The sequence below is a fragment of the Nomascus leucogenys genome, chromosome 4 (assembly GCF_006542625.1).
Source record: "Nomascus leucogenys isolate Asia chromosome 4, Asia_NLE_v1, whole genome shotgun sequence".
In the NCBI taxonomy this organism is placed as follows: Eukaryota; Metazoa; Chordata; class Mammalia; order Primates; family Hylobatidae; genus Nomascus; species Nomascus leucogenys.
Window position 1 is genome coordinate 118,699,844 of NC_044384.1, and position 22,659 is coordinate 118,722,502.

Genomic DNA, 22,659 nt, shown 5'->3' on the forward strand with positions numbered 1-22,659 from the left:
AATATCCTGACTGTGACATTGTACTAAAGTTCTTTTTTTGAGACAGTGTCAGTTGCTCAGGCAATAGCACGATCTTGGCTCACTGCAACCTCCCTCCGCCTCCCCGGTTGAAGCAATTCCCCTGCTTCAGCCTCCCGAGTCGCTGGGACTACAGGCACATGCCACCACACCCAGCTAATTTTCGTATTTTTAGTAGAGATGGGGTTTCACCATATTGGTCAGGCTGGTCTTGAACTCCTGACCTTGTGATCCACCCACCTCGGCCTCCCAAAGTGCTGGGATTACAGGCATGAGCCACCGCGCCCAGCATGTATGAAAGTTCTATAAGAAGTTATCTCTGAGAAAACTGGGTAAAGGGCAGATTAGGTCTCTATATTGTTTTTTATTTTTAGAGACAGAACCTCGATCTGTCATCCATGCTGGAGTTTGGTGGTAGAATCACGGCTTACTGCAGCCATGACCTCCAGGGCTTAAAGTGATCCTCCCACCTCAGCCTGTCAGCTACCTGGAACCACAGGCATGCAACATCATGCCCAGATAATTTTTTTTCTTTTTTTCTTTCTTTCTTTTTTTCTTTTGAGACAGAGTTTCACTCTTGTTGCCTAGGCTGGAGTGCAATGGCGCAGTCTTGGCTCACTGCAACTTCTGCCTCCTGGGCTCAAGTGATTCTCCAGCCTCAGCCTCCCAAGTAGCTGGAATTACAGGCACCCGCCACCACACCTCGCCAACTTTTGTATTTTTAGTAGAGATGGGGTTTCACCATGTTGGCCAGGCTCATCTCGAACTCCTGACCTCAGCTGATCTGCCTGCCTCTGCATCCCACCAATGTGCTGGGATCACAGGCGTGAGCCACTGCACCTGGCCTAATTTTTTGATTTTTTTAGAGACAGGGTCTCACTATGTTGCCCAGGCATCTGTATTACTTTTTAGACTATTATGTGAATCTACAATCGTCTCTAAATGAAGTTTAATTTTTAAAAAAAGACACCATGGAGTGAAATAAACAAATAAAACATAACTATTTGTGGAATGAAGTCACAGCAGGCTTAAAGGGAACTGTGTAGAAAAGGACCATCTAAAAATCAGTGACCAGCATAAGAAGTTAAAAAAAGAGCAAAATAAACTCAGAGTTAGTAGAAGAATAAAATAAAGAGCAGAAATGAAATAGAAAACAGAAAATGAAGTACAAGTCTATTCTCTGAAAACATCAATCCAATATGTAAATTGCTAGCAGGACTGCTTAGGAAAGAAAAGACAGAAAGCAAGAGATCCCACAAATATCACAAATGAAAATTGGCCGGGCGCAGTGGCTCATGCCTGTAATCTCAGAACTTTGGGAGGCCGAGGCGGGTGGATCACCTGAGGTCAGGAGTTCGAGACTAGCCTGGCCAACATGGTAAAACCCTGTCTCTACTAAAAACACAAAAATTTAGCCAGGCGTGCTATCAGGCATTTGTAATCCCAGCTTCTTGGGAAGCTGAGGCAGGAGAATCGCCTGAAACTGGTAGGCAGAGGTTGCAGTGAGCCGAGATCACACCACTGCACTCCAGCATGGGACAGAGAGTAAAACTCCGTCTCAAAAAAAAAAAAAGAAAGAAAACAGAGGTATAACTGCAGATTCTACAGACATTAAAAAGGTAAAAAAATATTATGAACAATGTTAGGCCAATAAATTTGACAACTCAGAAAATTCCTTGAAAAATAATACTTAACCAAACTGAGATAAGATGAAATACAGGCCGGATGCTGTGGCTCACGCCTGTAAACCCAGCACTTTGGGAGGCCGAGGTGGGCGGATCACGAGGTCAGGAGATCGAGACCATCCTGGCTAACACGGTGAAACCCTGTCTCTACTAAAAATACAAAACACTAGCCCTGCGTGGTGGCAGGCGCCTGTAGTCCCAGCTACTCGGGAGGCTGAGGCAGGAGAATGGTGGGAACCCAGGAGGCGGAGCTTGCAGTGAGCCAAGATCACGCCACTGCACTCCAACCTGGGCGACAGAGCGAGAATCCATCTCAAAAAAAAAAAAAAAAAGAAATACAAAATCTGAAAAAAGTGTTCTGTTGAACAAGTTGAATTCATTATCAGAAATTTTCCTGCAAAGAAAATCCTAGGCTAGATGGTTTCACTGGTGAATTCTATCAAATACTTCAGGAAGAAGTAATACTTGTCCTTTTTATTAGTTCAGGGGTACATGTTCAGGTTTTTTATATGGTAAACTTGTGTCATGGGGGTTTGTTGTACAGATTACTTTGTCACCCAGGTACTAAGCCTAGTACTCAACAGTTATTTTTTCTGATCCTCTCCCACCCTCCACCCACCAGGAGGCCCCAGCGCCCGTTGTTCCCCTCTTTGTATCCATGAGTAATACCTATCTTACACAGACTCTTGCAGAAAACAGAGGAAGATGAAGCACTTCTCAACTCATTTATATGGTCAGCATAATCCTGAAACCAAATCTGACAAAATAATTTCAAGGAAAGAAAAGTATGGACCAATCTTCCTCATGGATATAGAAGCACTTATTCCCAACGAAGTATTAACAAATCAAATCTAAAAATTTATACAAAAGAAAATACATTCTGACCAAGTAGGGTTTATCACAAGATTGAAAGACTGGTTTAACATTTGATCAGTGTAATTCATCATATTAACAGTATAAACAAGATAAAAAAGAATGTGTTCCTTTTTTTTTTTTCTTTGAGATGGAGTTGCTCAGGCTAGAGTGCGGTGGCACACTCATTGCAACCTCCGCCTCCCAGGTTCAAGCAATTCTCCTGCCTCAGCTTCCCAAATAACTGGGATTACAGGCACCCGCCATCACGCCCAGCTAATTTTTGTACTTTTAGTACAGACAGGGTTTCACTATCTTGGCCAGGCTGGTCTCGAACTCCTGACCTAGTGATCCACCAGCTTCGGCCTCCCAAAGTGCTGGGATTACAGGTATGAACCACTGTGCCCAGCCATAAATGTGTTCATTTCAATAGATGCAATGCTAATTTTGTTTAGATACTCACTTTAAGTTTTCTAATTCCTGTTTTCTCAATGGAGAAGAAGGTGGAGCTGGAATGAATTTATCTCCATCATGGCTTTTACTGCTAAAATAGAGGTAAGAGTCTTAATTATGAAGAGCAACAAATAAATAATTAAACGTAAAATTTTGTTTCCCTGTCCTTACTCCCAACTTTTTTTTTGAGACAGAGTTTTGCTCTTGTCGCTCAGGATGGAGTGCAATTGCACGATGTCGGCTCACTGCAACCTCCGCCTCCCAGGTTTGAGTGATTCTCCTGCCTCAGCCTCCCGAGTAGCTGGGATTACAGGCACACACCACCACGCCCAGCTAATTTTTTGTATTTTTAGTAGAAACAGGGTTTCACCATGTTAGCCAGGCTGGTCTCGAACTCCTGACCTCAGGTGATCTGCCTGCCTTGGCCTCCCAAAGTGCTGGGATTTACAGAGGTGACCCACCTCGCCCCGGCCTCCCGTGTAACTTTTTACAACAAAAGTGTAAAAGAGTTAAACAATGGAAATGCTTAGTAATTTGGTAACACTAACATCTTAAAGCTATATTGTATATTAGTTTCTTACCCCACTGCTCCCGCCCCTCCAATACTGCTTTAAAAAATCTCTAACCGAAAACAGTATCTTTACTACAGAAAGGAAGTAACTGAAAATTTTCACGCATTTCTCATTATTCTAATTACCCTGACCCCCCAACCCCTGCCTTTTCTTGAGACTGGGTTTTTGAGACTCTGTTGCCCAGGCTGGAGTGCAGTGTGGCATGATCATAGCTCATTGCAGCTTCAAATTCCTGGGCTCAGGCAGTCCTCCTACATCAGCCTCCCAAGTAGCTGGGACTAATGGTGCCTGGCACCACACTCAACTAATTTTTTTATTTCTTGTAGAGATGGGGTCTCATTATGTTGGACAGGCTGGCTTCGAACTCCTAGCCTCAAGCAATCCTTCAGCCTTGGTCTCCCTTAGCACTGGGATTACAGGTATGAGCCACCATACCTGGCCCAAATTTTCTATAATAAACATGTATTGATTGCTATTATAATCAAGAAAAAATGCTGGGATGGGAGATGTAAGTTTAACGATACCATGTATAAAAAGCAGAATTTCCAGCTGGGTGTAGTGGCTCATGCCTGCAATCTCAGCACTTTGGGAGGCCGAGGATAGCAGATCACTTGAGGTAAGGAGTTCAAGACCATCCTGGACAACATTGCAAAACCCTATCTCTACTAAAAATACAAAAATTAGCCGGGCATAGTGGTGCTGGGCCTATAATCCCAGCTACTTAGGGGGTTGAGGCAGGAGAATCACTTGAGCCTGTGAGGTGGAGGTTGCAATGAGGTTGAGATCATGCCACTGCTTTCCAGCCTGGGTGACAGAGGGAGACTGTCTCAAAAACAAACAAACAACGACAAAAAAAAAAAAAAAAAAGAAAAGAAAGAAAGAAAGAAGCTGAATTTCCTATATATAATGGTACGTGTTTTGTCCGTACTAGATAAAGTTCTCCCAATTTCTATAGAGTCACATAATTTTTATTTATTTATTTATTTTTAATTTTTTTGAAGAGATGGGGTCTTGCTATGCTGCCCAGGCTAGACTTGAACTCTTGGCCTCCTCCAGCACCCCAAAATTGCATAATTTTGAATTTATACTAGAAAACCAGAAATATATAAAAATATTCTGGAGGTTAGTGATTATAGTATATTAAGAGCATAGACAGAGGATAATAAGAAATGAGCAGCTTTAGGAGTTAAGTGTTTATTTTAATAAATTTTTTGTTTTTTTGAGATGGAGTCTCATTCTGTCACCAGGCTGGATGGAGTGCAGTGGCATGATCTTGGCTCACTGCAACCTCTGCCTCCCGGGTTCAAGTGATTCTCTTGCCTCAGCTTTCCTAGTAGCGGGTATTATAGGTGCCCACCACCACGCCCAGTTAATTTTTATATTTTTAGTAGAGATGGGGTTTCACCATGTTGGCCAGGCTGGTCTTGAACTCCTAACCTCAAGTGATCTACCCACCTTGGCCTCCCAAAGTGCTGGGATTACAGGCTTGAGCCCCCACACCTGGCCAAATTTTTTTAAAGCTGTCTGACAATAGGACTTCTTACAAATATCCCTCTTGTCAATGAAAAGCTGCTACTTTTTTTTTGAGATGAAGTCTCACTCTGTCGCCAAAGCTGGAGTGCAGTGGCACAATCTCGGCTTGCTGCAACGTCTGCCTCCTGGGTTCAAGCGATTCTCTTGCCTCAGCCTTTTACAGGCAGGCATGAGCCACTGAGTCCGGCCGAGGCTGCTACTTTCTACTTTTCTTTTTCAAGGATCTCTCCTAACTTAGCCTTCACCTTATTTCTCTCTTCCAGAAAGACTTAGAAACATAAATACTTTCCTTTCTTGTTATGCAAAACAGAGAATTTCAGAAATTCAGGTTGGAGATTTTAGGAATTTACTTAAAGAACAAAGGGTTTACTAAAGAAGTCCTGAAAGGATTTTGCCAAGGGAGGTCACAAGGATTAGAATACCTGCAAGTTTCACTGCTTTCGCTGCTCTCTGTGTTCCCACCTAATTGATTACTATTTTTAGCCCCATTTTCCTGCTTTGGATCTTGCTGTTCTTCAGGTAGCAGCAACAAGGCATTTCTGAGACATATGGCTGCAAACTCCATACTGGCTACAGGAATGGCCGAAGACTGCCCATCACTTAAAAGAACAAAACCAAATTAGCTAAGTGGACAAAATATTTTTAAATAAGGCTTTTTTATTATGAGGAATAAAACCAATCGATTATAAATGAAAGCTATGCCTTTTGATAGGTAGAAATTTTAATATAAGCAGTTATAAAAGCATGCTAAAGAACCCAAATCCTAAGTATAGGTTGTAAATAGTATAAATAATGGATTGCAAGTATATAAATTACATACACTGTGTCTCCAGGAATGAGACCCAAGGGGGAGAGACAATTCGATGTATATCACAATGTTAATGTTAACATATTACAGAAACTGCAGACAAGGGCAACTGTAATGAGGGCAAGGAGAGGTATATTAAGAATGGGATGAAAGGGAAGAAAACAGATTTTCACGTCTAAGCCTTACTTTGGTTGATCCTTGCTTTCAAAAATGCCTCTATACACTTTGAAACAGCAACATTACTTTTTGTCTTATAATTTCATTGACATTTTATACAGCTTTCTGTTGGTTTGATATACCCAAACAGAATTTTTACTAGGGAAAAATAAAATTTTGAAAAGTAGTAACAACTTTGAAATTGCTTTAAAACTTTGAAATGCTTTATCGTAATAGTTTTAAAAAATATTCCTGCATTATAGTTTAACTAAATTATTGTGTATCTGATATTTTTTAAACTTTGGAAAAACTTTTAAACGGTACAGAACAATTTTCTTCTTTGACAGAAACAAATTAAGGCAGCTAATTATTTGCAAAGTTTGTCACTTTACAAATAATGGCAATTCCAAATTGTCAAATGAAGATTATACATGTGACAGCTTCTATACTGCTTTGGTTGCTTTATGTTTTAATACACCTTTTTTGTCTGAATAGCAAGACTTCGCTTTCATGTATTTTCAGTCCTAGGGACTATAAGAAAATACCTAAATGAAAAGTATCAATGATAACCAAAACTACATAAAAAGGAGATACCAAGATGCCCTCTTCTGGACATTCTTAATAATGGCACTGAACAGACTAGGGTTTCCTAGGCCATCAGTAATTGCAGCACCCATGGATGTAATAAACCAAAATCACGTTAGATAACATTCACTATGGACCTATACATGAGGGTCTGTTTGTTGAAATAGCAATAAAATCTAGTTACAAAGTGGTTCCTCCTATGCAATGATAAATCCTAATCATACTTTTATATATAAGTAACATTATGTAAACTAGTATTAAATATATATACACTTTTTCTTTGCAAAATACTTACTTATAAACAGTATTCTGTATAGACTGTGATGCCAAAACTATTTTACGATGATAGCCTTGACCAACAATAGACTGTACAATTCCTTTTTTGCTGGGAAGGCCTTTAGTTTCTTGTTCAGAAGTCTACAAAATACAAATAATTTCCAATAAATTTAAGGGAATTGTAAGATGTGGTATAAAAAATGAGGGAATACCTCTCACAATTACTCTAAATTTAAGAAAGTTCTTAAAATCAATGAGGACTTTTTTTGGTGATAATGGAAACATGTTTGGTATTAGTGGAAAAAGTATATAAGGCTGAAAATCTGGGATATGTGCTACATTTTGTTTACATGAGATTGGAGAACATTCTAAGAACAAAATCCAATTCAATTATGTCCCAATAATTTATTTAGAATCATTTACTTAGAATATTCTAGACCTCCAGTACCATGCTACATATTACAGGTACTTTGACATCAGAGTAAGGAAAATACGAGACCCCAAAATAGTGTAAAAGAAAAAAGAAGCAGCTCCACTTCCTAAAACACAGATCATTTCCTTCTTAATTCAAAGTATTAATTACATTGTCAACAATATATAAACTTTAATAAGCTGTACATGGTAAAAATTTACATGGACACAATACTTGCCTTCTAGGAAATTAAAATCCCCACACCAAATGCATAAACATTAAACTGAAAATAACAAAAGCTACTAACACATACATAGTACTTTAGGATATTTGATTAAGATGTATTATCTCACTACAGAGCTCACAGTGATAATTTCATTTGTGATCCCCCTTCATTCTAAGTCTCTAATTTGGTTGGGTGCAGTGGTTCATGCCCATAATCCCAGCCCTTTGGGAAGCTAAGGCAGGAGGATCATTTGAAACCAGGAGTTCACTGTGCAACACAGTGAGACCCCCTTGTATCTACCTTTTCTTTCTTTCTTTCTTTCTTTCTTTCTTTCTTTCTTTCTTTCTTTCTTTCTTTCTTTCTTTTCTTTCTTTTCTTTCTTTCTTTCTTTCTTTCTTTCTTTCTTTCTTTCTTTCTTTCTTTCTTCTTTCCCTTTCTTTCTTCTTTCTTTCCTTCCTTCCTTCCTTCCTTCTTTCTTTCTTTCTTTCCTTCTTTCTTCTTTTTTTTTTTTTTTTTTTTAACAAGGTCTGGCTCTGTTGCCCAGGATGGAGTACAGTGGCACGATCTCGGCTCACTGCAACTTCAGCCTCCTGGGCTCAAGTGATCCTCCTGCTTCAGCCTCCCAAGTAGCTGGGACTACAGGTACAGTTGTGTGCCACCATGACTGGCTAATTTTTCTATTTATTATTTTTTTTTTAGAGACAGGGTTTTGCCAAGTTGCTGAGGCTGGAAAATTTTTTTTTAGGCTTGGGTGCAGTGGTGTAGTCTCGGCTCACTGCAACCTTCACCTCTTGAGTTCAAGTGATTCTCTTGCCTCAGCCTCCCGAGTAGCTAGGATTACAGGCGCCTGTCACCACACCTGGCTAATTTTTGTATTTTAGTAGAGATGGGATTTCACCACATTGGCCAGGCTAGTCTCAAACTCCTGACCTCAAGTGATCCGCCCGCCTTGGCCTCCCAAAGTACTGAGATTACAGGTGTGAGCTACCACGCCCAGCCAGGAAAAATCTTTTATTTATTTATTTTTTTGAGATGGAGTATCACTCTGTCGCCCAGGCAGGAGTGCAGTGGCGCGATCTCAGCTCACTGCAACCTCCGCCTCCCGGGTTCAAGCAATTCTCCTGCCTCAGCCTCCTGAGTAGCTGGGACTACAGGTGGTTGCCACCACAACCTGGCTAATTTTTTGTATTTTTAGTAGAGATGGAGTTTCACCATGTTAGCCAGGATGGTCTTGATCTCCTGACCTCCTGATCCACCCGCCTCAGCCTCCCAAAGTGCTAGGAATACAGGCACGAACCACTGCTCTAGGCCAAATCTTTTTTAATTTAAAAAATAAAACTAAGCTGGGCAAGGTGGCTCACACCTGTAATCCTAGCACTTTGGGAGGCTGAGGCGGGTGGATCGCTAGAGCCCAGGAACTCGAGACCAGTGTGGGCAATGTGGTGAAACTCCGTATCTACAAAGAAATACAAAAATTAGCCAAGCACGGTCATGCATGCCTATAGTCCCAGCTACTAGGGAAGCTGAGGAGGGAAGATCGCTTGACACCAGGGAGTTCGAGACTGCAGTGAGCCATGATCACGCCACTGCACTCAAGCCTGAGTGACAGAGTGAGACCCTGTCTCAAAAATAAAATAAAACAAGTCTCTAATTTATCTGCAAGTGGAATCCCAAGTAGTTATCTTATAATGACATCCAAATTCTCACATAACAGAACAAACTGGAGTCAATCAATATGAATTTGCAAAACTAATCTCTGCCCTGCAAAAAGTCTTTTCTCTAAACACAAATGTTTCTGTACTGTTACTTATTGCTCCTGAATGTAACTTACTATAGTTGTACTTCCATATACGACTTTTAATAAAGAACATACTACACAGTGCTAAAAAAATACAATAAAACTGCTCTGATCAAAACTAATTGTGTATAGAGAGGCCATGCAATATTAATGAAAAAGTGGATATTTTAAACCATTATTGTGAGGACTTCCATTCTGACTTCTTTTCCTAGTTGTGGTGATAAATTTACATGGATTCATCCATATTCTCTTCTCTTTTCTTATTGCTAAGGCCATGAAAACTGATCCAAATGGCTAGATATGAAGATGCAACAGATGAAAACAAACTGGCCCGTGATGGACTGGAACTAAAAAATGTAGAATAATAATCCATACCTTCAATCACTGATAGCCAGAAAGTGTGCCAGAAAAGTTTTAAGGTAAAAGGATCATACATAATTAAAATATTGGGACTATTTTTGTTTAGCAGATCTTTTCCCATATTTATACACTGTCCAGGTAAATATAAGCCTTGCCTCTGCCAAGTCTGAAATAATATGTACCAGATATTCAGGACAAAATGTCCTCCTTAGCATAAACAAGTTAATTTTTTTTTAATCCAAAATGAATTTATTTCTCAAGGTACAGACTACTTTGTTCAGCACACCTCCTGTCCTGACTAAATAAAACAAATTTTATGAAATTTTATTTGGAGTTTACAATTACTCATATTGGGATTTGTCCTCTGATTTTATTAGTGTTTTGGGCTTGTTTATACTGTTTTTTAGGTTACCCTAAAGTTTTTTTTAGGAGGAGGAAAAGCACAGACAAAGATATTACTGGTGGCAAGTTTTCTATTAGCAGCACAAATTGTGTGTGTTCATGAGGTTATGGCAACCAAAAGTCATCTTTACCATTTTTTAAAAATTACAAATTTACAACTTTTCTAGGAAAAAAGAAAAAAACAGGACTGGCAGCATATTAATATGGAAAATACTTATCCTCCCCTCCCGCTCCTTCTCCTCTAGGGGGAGGGGAGGAGACCTTATAAGCTCAAAGGCTTCTGTAGAACAAACACAATCCTAAAAGTACTATTTCTAAAACCAGTTAATTTAAAAAGAAAATATTAAACTTTACAATCTTTCCCTAGTCCCAGAAAAAAAGTAACTCCCTGGTTTCCAGTAAATACCAAAGAAAGGCCCCCAACACTTAAATTTATAAACAGATTAAAGAGAATAAGCAATTTCTATTTGCTTCTTTTACCTTTAAGAAGTATACATTCTGCCTAGAACTGTTTATCAGTTAAGAATTAACCAATAAGAAAGTTGTCTTTTAAAAAGCAAAGTATAATTAAATCATTAAAGTCTTTCAAAGACAAATCACTCATCTCTTCCTCTGTTGGTATACTCAAATCATAAACTACCTAAGTACCACGTATGAAAACTAGCAAACACACTTCTTTAATCCCCTTAGTTCTTGTACTTCTCAGAAACTGCTGTTCAGCAGGAGGAGAGCCTCAACATCTTATATCACCTATGGTAGGCACACAAGGTAAAACCTCCAGGTACCATACCTTCCCAATGTTTACACACACCCAAAAAGCACAGCAAGGGCAGGGCGTGGGGTAGCAAATGGAAGACACACATATCTGGTAATTCTGATACAACCCATCTTTCCCCTATCTCCTACTGATCCCTCCCAAATTGAAATTCAAAAGGCTTCCACCAATTGCCATTTAGAGATAATCTAAGCATGGAAAGCAATGTAAACTGGCCTATTCTCATAGCTACCATGGGCAATCACGTGTCAGAGAGGAACAGCCTGGTAATCCATAAACTCTGTATCATTTACTGAAACCAAAGTAAAACCCTCAGGCAATGAAGGAAATCCAGCTTAATGCAGCTCTTTCCACATTATGTTATCAGAACTTTTTTTTTTGAGACAGAGTCTCTCTGTCGCCCAGGCTGGAGTGCAGTGGCGCGATCTTGGCTTGCTGCAAGCTCCGCCTCCTGGGTTCACGCCATTCTCCTGCCTCAGCCTCCCGAGTAGCTGGGACTATAGGCGCCCGCCACCACACCTGGCTCATTTTTTGCATTTTTAGTAGAGACGGGGGTTTCACTGTGTTAGCCAGGATGGTCTCGATCTCCTGACCTCGTGATCCACCCGCCTCGGCCTCCCAAAGTGCTGGGATTACAGGCGTGACCACCGCGCCCAGCTGTGATCAGACCTTTTCTAATCACCAGGCTACACACTATTCTTATGCCAGCAGATGCATGTATCCTGACCCCTGGAGCAGCTAGCAGACCACTGTTCCAACATACATGACTTTCTCACTGGCTTCAACTCTTTAATGTTGCCATACTTACTTACCAAGAATGAGAACGTTAACAAATGACTTTCTAAATTTTTATTTTTATTTTTTTGAGACAGGGTCTCGCTCTGTTGCCTAAGGTGGAGTGCAGTGGCTCTATCTGGTCTCACTCCAACCTCCACCTCCCACGCCCAAACGATCTTCCCGCTTCAGCCTCTTGAATAGCTGGGACTACAGGCGCTCACTGCCACACCCAATACCCAATAATTTTTTGTAGAAATGGGGGTCTCACTATGTTGTCTAGACTGGTCTTGAACTCCTGAGCTCAAGTGATCCACCGTCCTCAGCCTCCTAAAGTGCTTGGATTACAGGCGTGAGCCATTGCGCACAGCCAACAAATGACTTTTTGAAATTAATTTTTTTTTTCCCAGTGGTTAAGAAGAGAAGACTATCTATACATTTCAAGCCTGTAATCCCAGCACTTTGGGAGGCCGCGGTGAATAGATCACGTAAGGTCGGGAGTTCAAGACCAGCCTGGGCAACATGGTGAAACCCCATCTCTACTAAAAATACAAAATTAGCTGGGCGTGGTGGCATGTGCATGTAGTCCCAGCTATTTGGGAGTCTGAGGCAGAAGAATTGCTTGAAGCCGGGAGGTGGAGGTTGCAGTGAGCCGAGATCATGCCATTGCACTCCAATCTGGGCAACAAGAGAGAAACTCCATCTCAAAAAAAAAAAAAAGAAATGTCTTATGTATGTTTCCAAGGTTTTTTTCTTTTTCTTTTTCTTTTTTTTTTTAACCATTCCAGGGAGAAGTAGTAAGTGGGGAGAAGACAGGGTTCAAAAAGATACCCAAGTAGCACTCACCCCTTTATTGGCAGCAATGCAGCATTCAGCCAGCCGTAGCCAGAGGCGAGGATTTGCATGATAAACCTGAACAGCTTCAATCAGACATTCGAAGGCAGCAAGAGGCCTTCCAATGTGAAGAAGCTGAATTCCACAGTTATACAGCAATTCATATCTCTTATTGGTTAGTAACGTACACATGGGTCTTCCTGAAAATTTTTTACCTAGTGATAAAAATTAGATAAGAATACATCATTAGATTTACAGTAATGGTAACCTTGAAAACATTTACTCCATTAAGTACTTAGACACTACCATGTTTAACACCAATAATCCTGATCTGAGTTTTAATAGTTCTCACCAATGGTGGTCTCCATCCTCAACCCCACAAATATTCTCCAGTGTCATCTCAGTTGTCTATGCTGGCAGAGCCAGAGATGTCTCTTCTCATTTGCCAGCTCCTCAGGCAACAATGTTCCAGGAAGGCAAAGATAAGAGATGGGACCCGCTCTCACTCCTTTGAACCTTATACTACTTTTCTACATTTTTACTTTATTCTCTTTTATTTTTTATTTTTATTTTTGTAGAGATGGGGGGTCTCACTATGTTGCCCAGGCTGGTCTTGAACTCCTGGACTCAAGTGATCCACCTTGGCCTCCCCTAAATGTTGGGATTACAAGCATAAGCCATATTGCCTAGCCAACATTTTTAGAGTCTGTATAAAGTTTCCACTTTTTAAAATTTTCAGCTGGGCACAGTGGCTCACGCCTGTAATCCCAGCACTTTGGGAGGCCAAGGCGGGCAGATCACGAGGTCAGGAGTTCAAAACCAGCCTGGCCAAAATAGTGAAACCCCGTCTCTACTAAAAATACAAAAATTGCCGGGCATGGTGGCGTGTGCCTGTAGTCCCAGCTACTCGGGAGGCTGAGGCAGGAAAATTGCTGGAACCTGGGACGTGGAGGATGCAGTGAGCCAAGATCATGCCATTGCACTCCAGCTTGGGCAACAGAGTGAGACTTCGTCTCAGAAAAAAAAATAAAATTCATCTTGGTTAACCATTTTATTGTCATGTGTTATCATCTATTCAATGTTTCGGTCTACCTTGATTTATAATACATTTGTCATCAATTAAATAGGTTATTATTATTATTATTATTATTTTTGACAGAGTCTCGCTCTGTCGCCCAGACTGGAGTGCAGTGGCGGGATATCGGCTCACTGCAAGCTCTGCCTCCCGGGTACACGCCATTATCCTGCCTCAGTCTCCTGAGTAGCTGGGGCTACAGGCGCCTGCCACCATGCCTGGCTAAGTTTTTTTGTATTTTTAGTAGAGACAGGGTTTCACCGTGTTAGCCAGGATGGTCTCGATCTCCTGACCTTGTGATCTGCCCACCTCGGCCTCCCTAAGTGCTGGGATTACAGGCGTGAGCCACCACACCTGGCCTAAATAGGTTATTATTATTATTGTTATTATTATTTTTTGAGATGGAGTCTTGCTGTCACCCAGGCTGGAGTGTAGTGGCGCGATCTCAGCTCACTGCAGGCCCCGCCCCCCCAGGGTTCACGCCATTCTCCTGCCTCAGCCTCCCACATAGCTGGGACTACAGGCACCCACCACCTCGCCCGGCTAATTTTTTGTATTTTTAGTAGAGACGGGGTTTCACCGTGTTCGCCAGGATGGTCTCGATCTCCTGACCTCGTGATCCGCCTGCCTCGGCCTCCCAAAGTGCTGGGATTACAGGGTGAGCCACTGCGCCCGGCCTGGTTATTATTTTTAAAAGCTAAATAATTGTTTGATTTTAGGCATTGCAGATCAAGAATCCATATGATAATGAATATTAAAGGATAAATGTCAGGAATTTGCTTAAAGACTGTCAGATGCTGCCAGTACTATCACATGTAAAACTCTGCAAAGAATCTATAATAAGCCGGGCACAGTGGCTGACACTTGTAATTCCAGCACTTTGGGAGACTGAGGTGGGAGGATCACTTAAGCCCAGGAGTTCCAGACCAGCCTGGGCAACATGGTGAAACCCTATCTTTACAAAAAACACAAAAATTAGCCAGGTACAGTGGCATGTGTCTGTAGTCCCAGCTACTCAGGAGGCTGAAGTGGGAGGGTCACTTGAGCCCAGGAGGCAGAAGTTGAAATAAGCTGAAATCACACCATTGCACTCCAGCCTGGATGACAGAGCTAGACTCTGTCTCAAAAAAAAAAAAAAAAAAAAAAAAAAAAAAATCTGTAATAAACCTAGTTTGGCAGCCATGTTGTGACTAATCAAACATTCTGGTATATAACATTACCACAGGGAATTACTCATTTTCAAATCAATGAAAAATGGAATGCATCTTAAATTTCTGGATAATTCAAAATTACTCTTAACACCTTGTTATTGCTATTCAAAGTAGCAATATCTACTAAAAATCCCCAGGGCCAAACTTGTTGGGTAAGATCAGAGTTAACTATATGTAAGTCTACTTGGTGGGTATTTTAACCACATTCATGCTTTTTAAATCATGCTTTTCTGAAGTAGTAAATACAAACTGTCTCCCAGTACTGGGCTTACCTGGATCAGTACTACCTGCACTGAGCTGTGCACAGACATTGTCATTCTCCTGCAGAGCCTTTTTGAAGTAAAATATTCCCAAATTGTGCTTGCTCATGGCAAAATGGATGCAACCAAGGTTATTCCAGAACATGCATCTCAAGCATTCACCTGAAAAAAATGCAAATAAATTTGTCCACAGAAAAATTTTAATGTTGATGTCCCTCAGACAAGAATTGGGCTCATCTTGCATGAGTTAACACTGTTACCATTCCACTTACTCCCTAAAGAACAGTTCACAAGGCATTTGAAATTTAGGAAATATCTGAAAAATGTTAAAACTCCTTTTAAAATCTCTTTTATTAAAGGTGATACAAATTATTTTTAAAAAACCAGTCCTATTTTGTTAGTCTAATTTTGTTCTGATTGTTTTTTTCCTTCTTTAAAACAATTTTTAAAATAGACAGGGTCTCACTATATTGCCTACCCTGGTTTCGAACTCCTGGGCTCAAGCAACCCTTTCACCTTGGCTTCCCAAAGTTCTGGGATTATAGGCATGAGCCACCACACCCAGCTAATTTTTAGTAACTGTAGACAAATGATACAAAAATGCAAAAGACAAAAAGTGTTTATCAGTAATATAATGTATATGCATTGCATCCATTAATGAAATATTATGTAGAAATTAGAAACAAGGAAGCAAGTATGCATGGAAACAACCAAAGTATATTAAGTGAATAGCAAGAATATATAGAAAAGAACAGAGTGAGGCCAGGTGCGGTGGCTTGCGCCTGTAATCCCAGCACTTTGGGAGGCTGAGGCGAGTGGATCACTTGAGGTCAGGAGTTCGAGACCAGCCTGGCCAACATGGTGAAACCCCACCTCCAATAAAAACACAAAAATTAGCCAGGCATTGGGCCGGGTGAGGTGGCTCACGCCTGTAATCCCAGCACTTTGGGAGGCTGAGGTGGGTGGATCACAAGGTCAGGAGATCAAGACCATCCTGGCTAACATGGTGAAACCCTGTCTCTACTAAAAATACAAAAAATTAGCCGGGCGTGGTGGCGGGTGCCTGTAGTCCCAGCTACTCGGGAGGCTGAGGCAGGAGAATGGCATGAACCTGGGAGGTGGAGCTTGCAGTGAGCCGAGATCATGCCACTGCACTTCAGCCTGGGTGACAGAGCGAGACTCCGTCTCAAAAAAAAAAAAAAGGAAAATTATCCGGGCATGGTGGTGGGTGCCTGTAATCTCAGCTACTCAGGAGGCTGACGCAGGAAAATCTCTTGACCCCAGGAGGCAGAGGTTGCAGTGAGCCAAGATGGCGCCACTGCACTCCAGCCTGGGTGAAAGAGACTGTCTCAAAGAAAAAAAAAAAAAAAAAAGAGTATGTCTGTTAAACTGTAAGTCTCTACTGATTTTAATTCACACTTCTTTAAATACCACTGCAGCTAAGCATCTTCTCATGTTTGGGAATTTGTATTTTTCAGCCTGTGTTGCCTCTTCTTATCTTTCATCCGTATTATTTTTTTTTCTTTCTCTGAGACAGGGTCTCATTCCGTCGCCCAGCCTACAGTGCAGTGGCATAATTAGGGCTCACTGCAGCATTGACCTCCTGGGCTCAAGCAATCCTCATGCCTCGGTCTTCTGAGTAGCTGGGACTACAGGCATGGACCACCATGCCCAGCTAATTTTTTAATTTTTTTGCAGAGACAGGGTCCCTATGTTGCTCAGGCTGGTTGCAAACTCCTGGAATCAAGTGATCCTCCTGCCTCGACCTCCCAAAGTGCTGAGATTACAAGCGTGAGCACCATTCCTGGCCGATCTATTTCTTTATTTGGTTACAGATGTTTTTTCTGTTGGTTACTAGTTGTTTTATATATTATAGAAACCTTCTGTCACATCTGTTTCAAATATTCCTGCCCACCTCTGTTTGTCATTTGTTTTGTGACTTGGTTCAGTATGTGTATGTGTGTTTACATTTTTAATCATAAAATGTTTAACATTTTAATGTGATCAAATTTAGCCATGTTTTCTAAATTCTATGGTACTTAGATTTTGGAAAATGTTTATTCAAGCCTTCCCCATCACAAAATTAAAATATCCATCCAAGTTTTATCTTACTGCTTTTATTTATTTTTAAATGTTAATCCTTCATCTCTCTGAATTTTATTTTGGCGTAATGAAAGTAATCTCAGCTTTAATACTCTTTCTCTTTTCTTTTTTTTTTTTTTGAGACAGAGTCTTGCTCTGTCACCCAGGCTGGAGTGCAGTGGTGCAATTTCAGCTCACTGCAACCTCTGCCTCCCGGGTCCATGCCATTCTCCTGCCTCAGCCTCCCCAGTAGCTGGGACTACAGGCGCCCGCCACCACGCCTGGCTAATTTTTTGTATTTTTAGTAGAGACGGGGTTTCGCCGTGTTAGTCAGGATGGTCTTGATCTCCTGGCCTTGTGATCCGCCCGCCTCAGCCTCCCAAAGTGCTGAGATTACCGGCGTGATCCACCGTGCCTGGCCTTTAATATTCTTTTTCTAAATAGCTACCCAAATATTCCAAAACGATGGCCCTTAGTGGTATAAAATGCCTGACTAGAAAGACAAAATTAATAATCAGGATATTTATTGTTTAGCACTTAAAATCTAAAGGTAATCTTCTGACATATTTTTAAATTAAGCAATGACAATATTTAAAAGAGAAAAACTAGGCTGAGCTTGGTGGCTCACGCCTACAATTCCAGCACTTTGGGATCCTAAGTAGCTGGGATTACAGGCGCATGCCATCATGCCTGGCTAATTTTTGTATTTTGTGTAGAGACGGGGTTTCTCCATGTTGGCCAGCCTGGTCTTGAACTCCTGACCTCAAGTGATCCGTCGGCCTCAGTCTCCCTATGTGCTGGGATTGATTATAGGTGTGAGCCACCACGCCTGGCCATCTTTATTTATTAATTTTTTTTTAGAGACAAGGCCTTGTTCTGTTGCCCAGGCCGGAGTGCAGTGGCATGATCATGATTCACTGGAGCCTCGAACTCCTGGTCCTCCTGCCTTGGCCTCCCAAAGCATTAGGATTACAGGCATGAGCCACCGCTTCCAGCTCCTGCCTCCATTTTAAAGACTGACAATGTCGGCCGGGCGCGGTGGCTCAAGCTTGTAATCCCAGCACTTTGGGAGGCCGAGGCGGGTGGATCACAAGGTCAGAAGATCGAGACCATCCTGGCTAACACGGTGAAACCCCGTCTCTACTAAAAATACAAAAAAAAAAAAAAATTAGCCGGGTGTGGTGGCGGACGCCTGTAGTCCCAGCTACTCAGGAGGCTGAGGCAGGAGAATGGCGTGAACCCGGGAGGCGGAGCTTGCAGTGAGCCGAGATCGCGCCACTGCACTCCAGCCTGGGGGACAGAGCAAGACTCCATCTCAAAAAAAAAAAAAAAAAATAAAAATAAATAAATAAATAAATAAAGACTGACAATGTCAATTTTTTTTTTTTTTGAGACGGAGTCTTGCTCTGTCCCCCAGGCTGGAGTGGGGTGGCGCGATCTCGGCTCACTGCAAGCTCCGCCTCCCGGGGTTCACGCCATTCTCCTGCCTCAGCCTCCCGAGTAGCTGGGACTACAGGCGCCCGCCAACACGCCCGGCTAATTTTTTGTATTTTTAGTAGAGACGGGGTTTCACCCTGTTAGCCAGGATGGTCTCGATCTCCTGACCTTGTGATCCGCCCGCCTCGGCCTCCCAAAGTGCTGGGATTACAGGCTTGAGCCACCGCGCCCGGCCCGACAATGTCAATATTGACATATACATCAAGAAAATCCTAAGCAAAATTTTCTCAAAGTATATTATCTTTTTAGTTTGAGGGATCATTGCATGTTGTGTGTTAGTGGACCTCTGAGGAGAAACTATGACAATGAAAACAAAACACTAAAATTGAGCAGAATTAGAAATGGGTATTCAGAACAGAAATAATACCCACAAGAGAATTATAAGGAACAAAGTGCCTTTCTCCATCCTCCATCACTCCTGTGAACTGAAAGGGTAAATAGGGGAAGGTCTCAGTACGTTTGCATGTGTATTCTGTGTGTGTATCTGAATAGAATCCAAAAAAAACAAGAGAAAACATACCAAAAAAACATATTGTTTGCATTTTAAACTTGAGGCAAAACATACATTTTCAATAGTTTATCCTCATTTCTCGAATAAGTGATTTTCCTTTTCCTGCCCCATCAAATACTGATGATATAAACCTAAATGACAGTCACAATTTTTACTTTCATATTATCATTAGTATCAAAGGATTTGTAACACTTTTTAGTCTAAATAGAGGCAAGAATATGTAATAATACTTATCTTCCTAGCATTATAGATTTTTGATACAGGTAATGATCTAAAGAAGTCATATTAATTGGGCAAGTTACTGAAAAAAATTATATTATTAACTGCCTTTATGGCAGAAAAAAGTAAAAACATTATATTATTTACTTAAAAGGTCTAATTTTTCTGGTATAGATGGTAATTCACTAAAAAAAAAAAAAAGATGGAAGAAAAAAAGTCTCACTTCACAAAGCAAATGTCCAAGGATCTTATCAAAACAAATGAAAGGGCCAGGTGCGGTGGCTCACACTTGTAATCCCAGCACTTTGAGATGCTGAGGCAGGCGGGTCGCTTGAGGTCAGGAGTTCGATACAGCCTAGGCAACATGGAAACCCTGTCTCTACCAAAAAAATACAAAAATTAGCTGAGCATGGTGGTGCATGCCTGTAGTCCCAGCTACTCGGGAGGGTGAGGTGGGAGAATCGCTTGAACCTGGGAGGGAGGTGGAGGTTGTAGTGAGCCAAGATGGTGCCACTGCACTCCAGCTTGGGCAACAGAGCAAGACTCTGTCAAAAAAAAAAAGAAAGGAAAGAAAGGAAGGGAAGGGAAGGAAGGAAGAGGGGGAAGAGAGGGAAGCAAGGGAAGGAAGCGAGGGAAGGGAAGGAAGGGAAGGAAGGGAAGGAAGGAAGGGAAGGAAGGAAGGGAAGGAAGGAAGGGAAGGAAGGAAGGGAAGGAAGGAAGGGAAGGAAGGAAGGAAGGAAGGAAGAGAAGGAAGGAAGGAAGGAAAAGAAAGAAGGAAGGAGGGAAGGAAGGAAGGGAGGGAAGGAGGGAGGGAGGGAGGGCAAGTCAGGTTAAAGAAAAAAGACAAGCTATCTGGGCCAGGCACAGTGGTGCATGCCTGTAATCCCAGCACTTTGGGAGACTGAGGTCAGCGGATCACTTGAGCCCAGGAGTTTGAGACCAGCTTGGGCAACATAATGAGACCTTGTTTCTACAATAAATAAGCCAGGCATGGTGGTGCATGCCTATAGTCCCAGCTTCCTGGGAGGGTGAGGTGGGAGGATCGCTGGAGCCTGGAGGTTGAGGCTGTAGTGAGCTGTGATTGTGGCACTGCACTCAGCCTGGGCGACAAAGCAAGACCCTATTTCAAAAAAAAAAAGAAAGAAAAAAAGAAGGTGGGGGAGGGGAGGGGAGGAAAGCAATCCAACCTGGAAAAGTAAAAAAAAGCAAGCAAGCAAAGTGAAAGCAAGAAGAAATGAGGTTTTTCTTTTCTTTTTTTTTTTTTGAGATGGAGTCTTGCTCTGTAGCCCAGGCTGGAGTACAGTGGCGCAATCTCGGCTCACTGCAAGCTCTGCCTCCCGGGTTCAGGCCATTCTCCTGCCTCAGCCTCCCGAGTAGCTGGGACTACAGGTGCCCGCCACCACGCCCGGCTCATGAGGTTTCTTCTAAAGTAGAAAAAAGAATTCCTGGAAATTTTTGCACCAGAAATAGTAAAACATTTTCATTAAAAAATTAGCATAAATCACTCAAAAGACTGGGTGTTGGGAGGTGGACAAGCAAGAAGGGGTAGAAAAGCCAGGCAAAAAAAAGTTAAAATTTCACAATTTTCTTTTACCTGTTTTCATGAATCCTGGATGCTCAGCAATGTTTGAACTATTTAATAGCTTCACGGCTTTTCGATAATTACCTCTTAAGTACTCAAAATTGCTTTTAAGAAAGAGAGAGGGTGCAGACTGTAGAGAAAATATAAAAGTTACTTATAATTTGTTTTCAGATGCCTAATGTAAGATCTTAATTATACTATTGTACTGACATGTGTTCAAAACCATAAATGAATCAATTAAGTCACAGTCACAAAAAACTATATAGTCTCTAAATTTTTCATTGCTCTCACAACCAAAAAAATTGAAACTTGTCAGAAAGCACTTTGTCAAAATAATTACTAAGGGTCCACCTGAAAAAATAAATATAGGTATATGTATAAGAATACAGTCTATAGATTATCAACTGATTGTGTTCATCTACTACACTACTAACTGAAAACCAATTTGACAACACAATCTATGTCCTTCATTTTAATAGTTATTAGAGAGACTAGTGATCTTTCTTAATTTTTAAGATACAAATGCACCTTTCATTAGAACCTACAGAGATATAAATAGGAAAAAAAAAGTGCCATTCTACAAATGGAAGAATTTTCAACAGAATGCCTTATTTGCAAGCACTAATCTTGCTGTTCCAAAGATCACGTTTTGAATGGTAGATGACCTTTCACTTCTCCTAAGAATCGTCATGGTGGAGGACCCTAGATAGTACTACCTGTTTAGAGTACGAAAGCATGCAGAGAGCTCTGGAGACTAAACATCCATCCAGGAGGACATCTGAAATCCTGATTGATTGATTGATTGATTGATTGATTGATTGAAATGGAATCTTGCTCTGTCGCCCAGGCTGGAGTACAGTGGCACGATCTCGGATCACTGCAACCTCCGCCTCCTGGGTTCAAACAATTCTCCTGCCTCAGCCTCCTGAGTAGCTGGGATTACAGGCATGAGCCACCACACCAGGCAAATTTTTGTTTTTGTTTTTGACGGAGTCTCGCCCATCGCCCAGGCTAGAGTGCAGTGGCGTGATCTCGGCTCGCTGCAACTTCCGCCTCCCGGGTTCAAGCAATTCTCCTGCCTCAGCCTCCTGAGTAGCTGGGATTACAGGCGCATGCCACCACACCTGGCTAATTTTTGTATTTTTAGTAGAGATGGGGTTTCACCATGTTGGTCAGGCTGGTCTTGAACTCCTGACTTTGGGATCCGCCTGCCTCAGCCTCCCAAAGTGTGGGGATTACAGGCATGAGCCACCATGCCCGACCTAATTTTTTTATTTTTAGTAGAGACGGGGCTTCCCCATGTCGGCAAGGTTGGTCTCGAACTCCTGACCTCAGGTGATCTGCCTGCCTCAGCCTTCCGAAGTGCTGGGATTACAGGCATGAGCCGTCATGCCTGGCCTATTTATTCACTTAATTTAGCAACAGGCTTTCCTTCTGAATCCTAGTTTATCCTTTGCTCTGCCTCCTGCCCATCCCAAAGTTCTGGTCACTAAAGAAACAAGGGCTTTCAGTGCTTATTCTTAGTGGTAGCTATTCCTCCTGAAGTTTTCGCTGATTTAGGATGACTATTACACTGAATTATAATAATTTTCTTTTTTTTTTTTTTTTTTTTTTTTTTTTTTTTTTTTTTTTTTTTTTTTTTTTTTGAGACGGAGTCTCGCTCTGTCGCCCAGGCTGGAGTGCAGTGGCGCGATCTCGGCTCA

The 22,659-nt window shown here is 41.6% G+C and overlaps 1 protein-coding gene across 4 annotated transcripts in view; it reads right to left on the reverse strand.

Annotated features, from left to right (window-relative positions):
• The window catches only part of CNOT10 (CCR4-NOT transcription complex subunit 10), a 95,716-nt gene that overhangs the window by 36,111 nt on the left and 36,946 nt on the right, over window positions 1-22,659 (reverse strand). For 2 of the 4 annotated variants that reach the window (XR_004029799.1, XM_003256815.3), the window contains exons 8-13: window positions 20,969-21,086; window positions 15,078-15,227; window positions 12,532-12,734; window positions 6,958-7,079; window positions 5,536-5,712; window positions 3,019-3,099 (exon numbers count right to left, since the gene is read on the reverse strand). Coding sequence is in view for 3 of the 4 variants with exons in the window: in XM_003256815.3 (XP_003256863.1) it covers window positions 3,019-3,099; window positions 5,536-5,712; window positions 6,958-7,079; window positions 12,532-12,734; window positions 15,078-15,227; window positions 20,969-21,086 (851 nt within the window). In the remaining variant the exon portion in view is untranslated. The remainder of the gene's footprint in view (window positions 1-3,018; window positions 3,100-5,535; window positions 5,713-6,957; window positions 7,080-12,531; window positions 12,735-15,077; window positions 15,228-20,968; window positions 21,087-22,659) is intronic. The other 2 variants (XM_030812223.1, XM_030812224.1) reach the window with 2 other exon arrangements.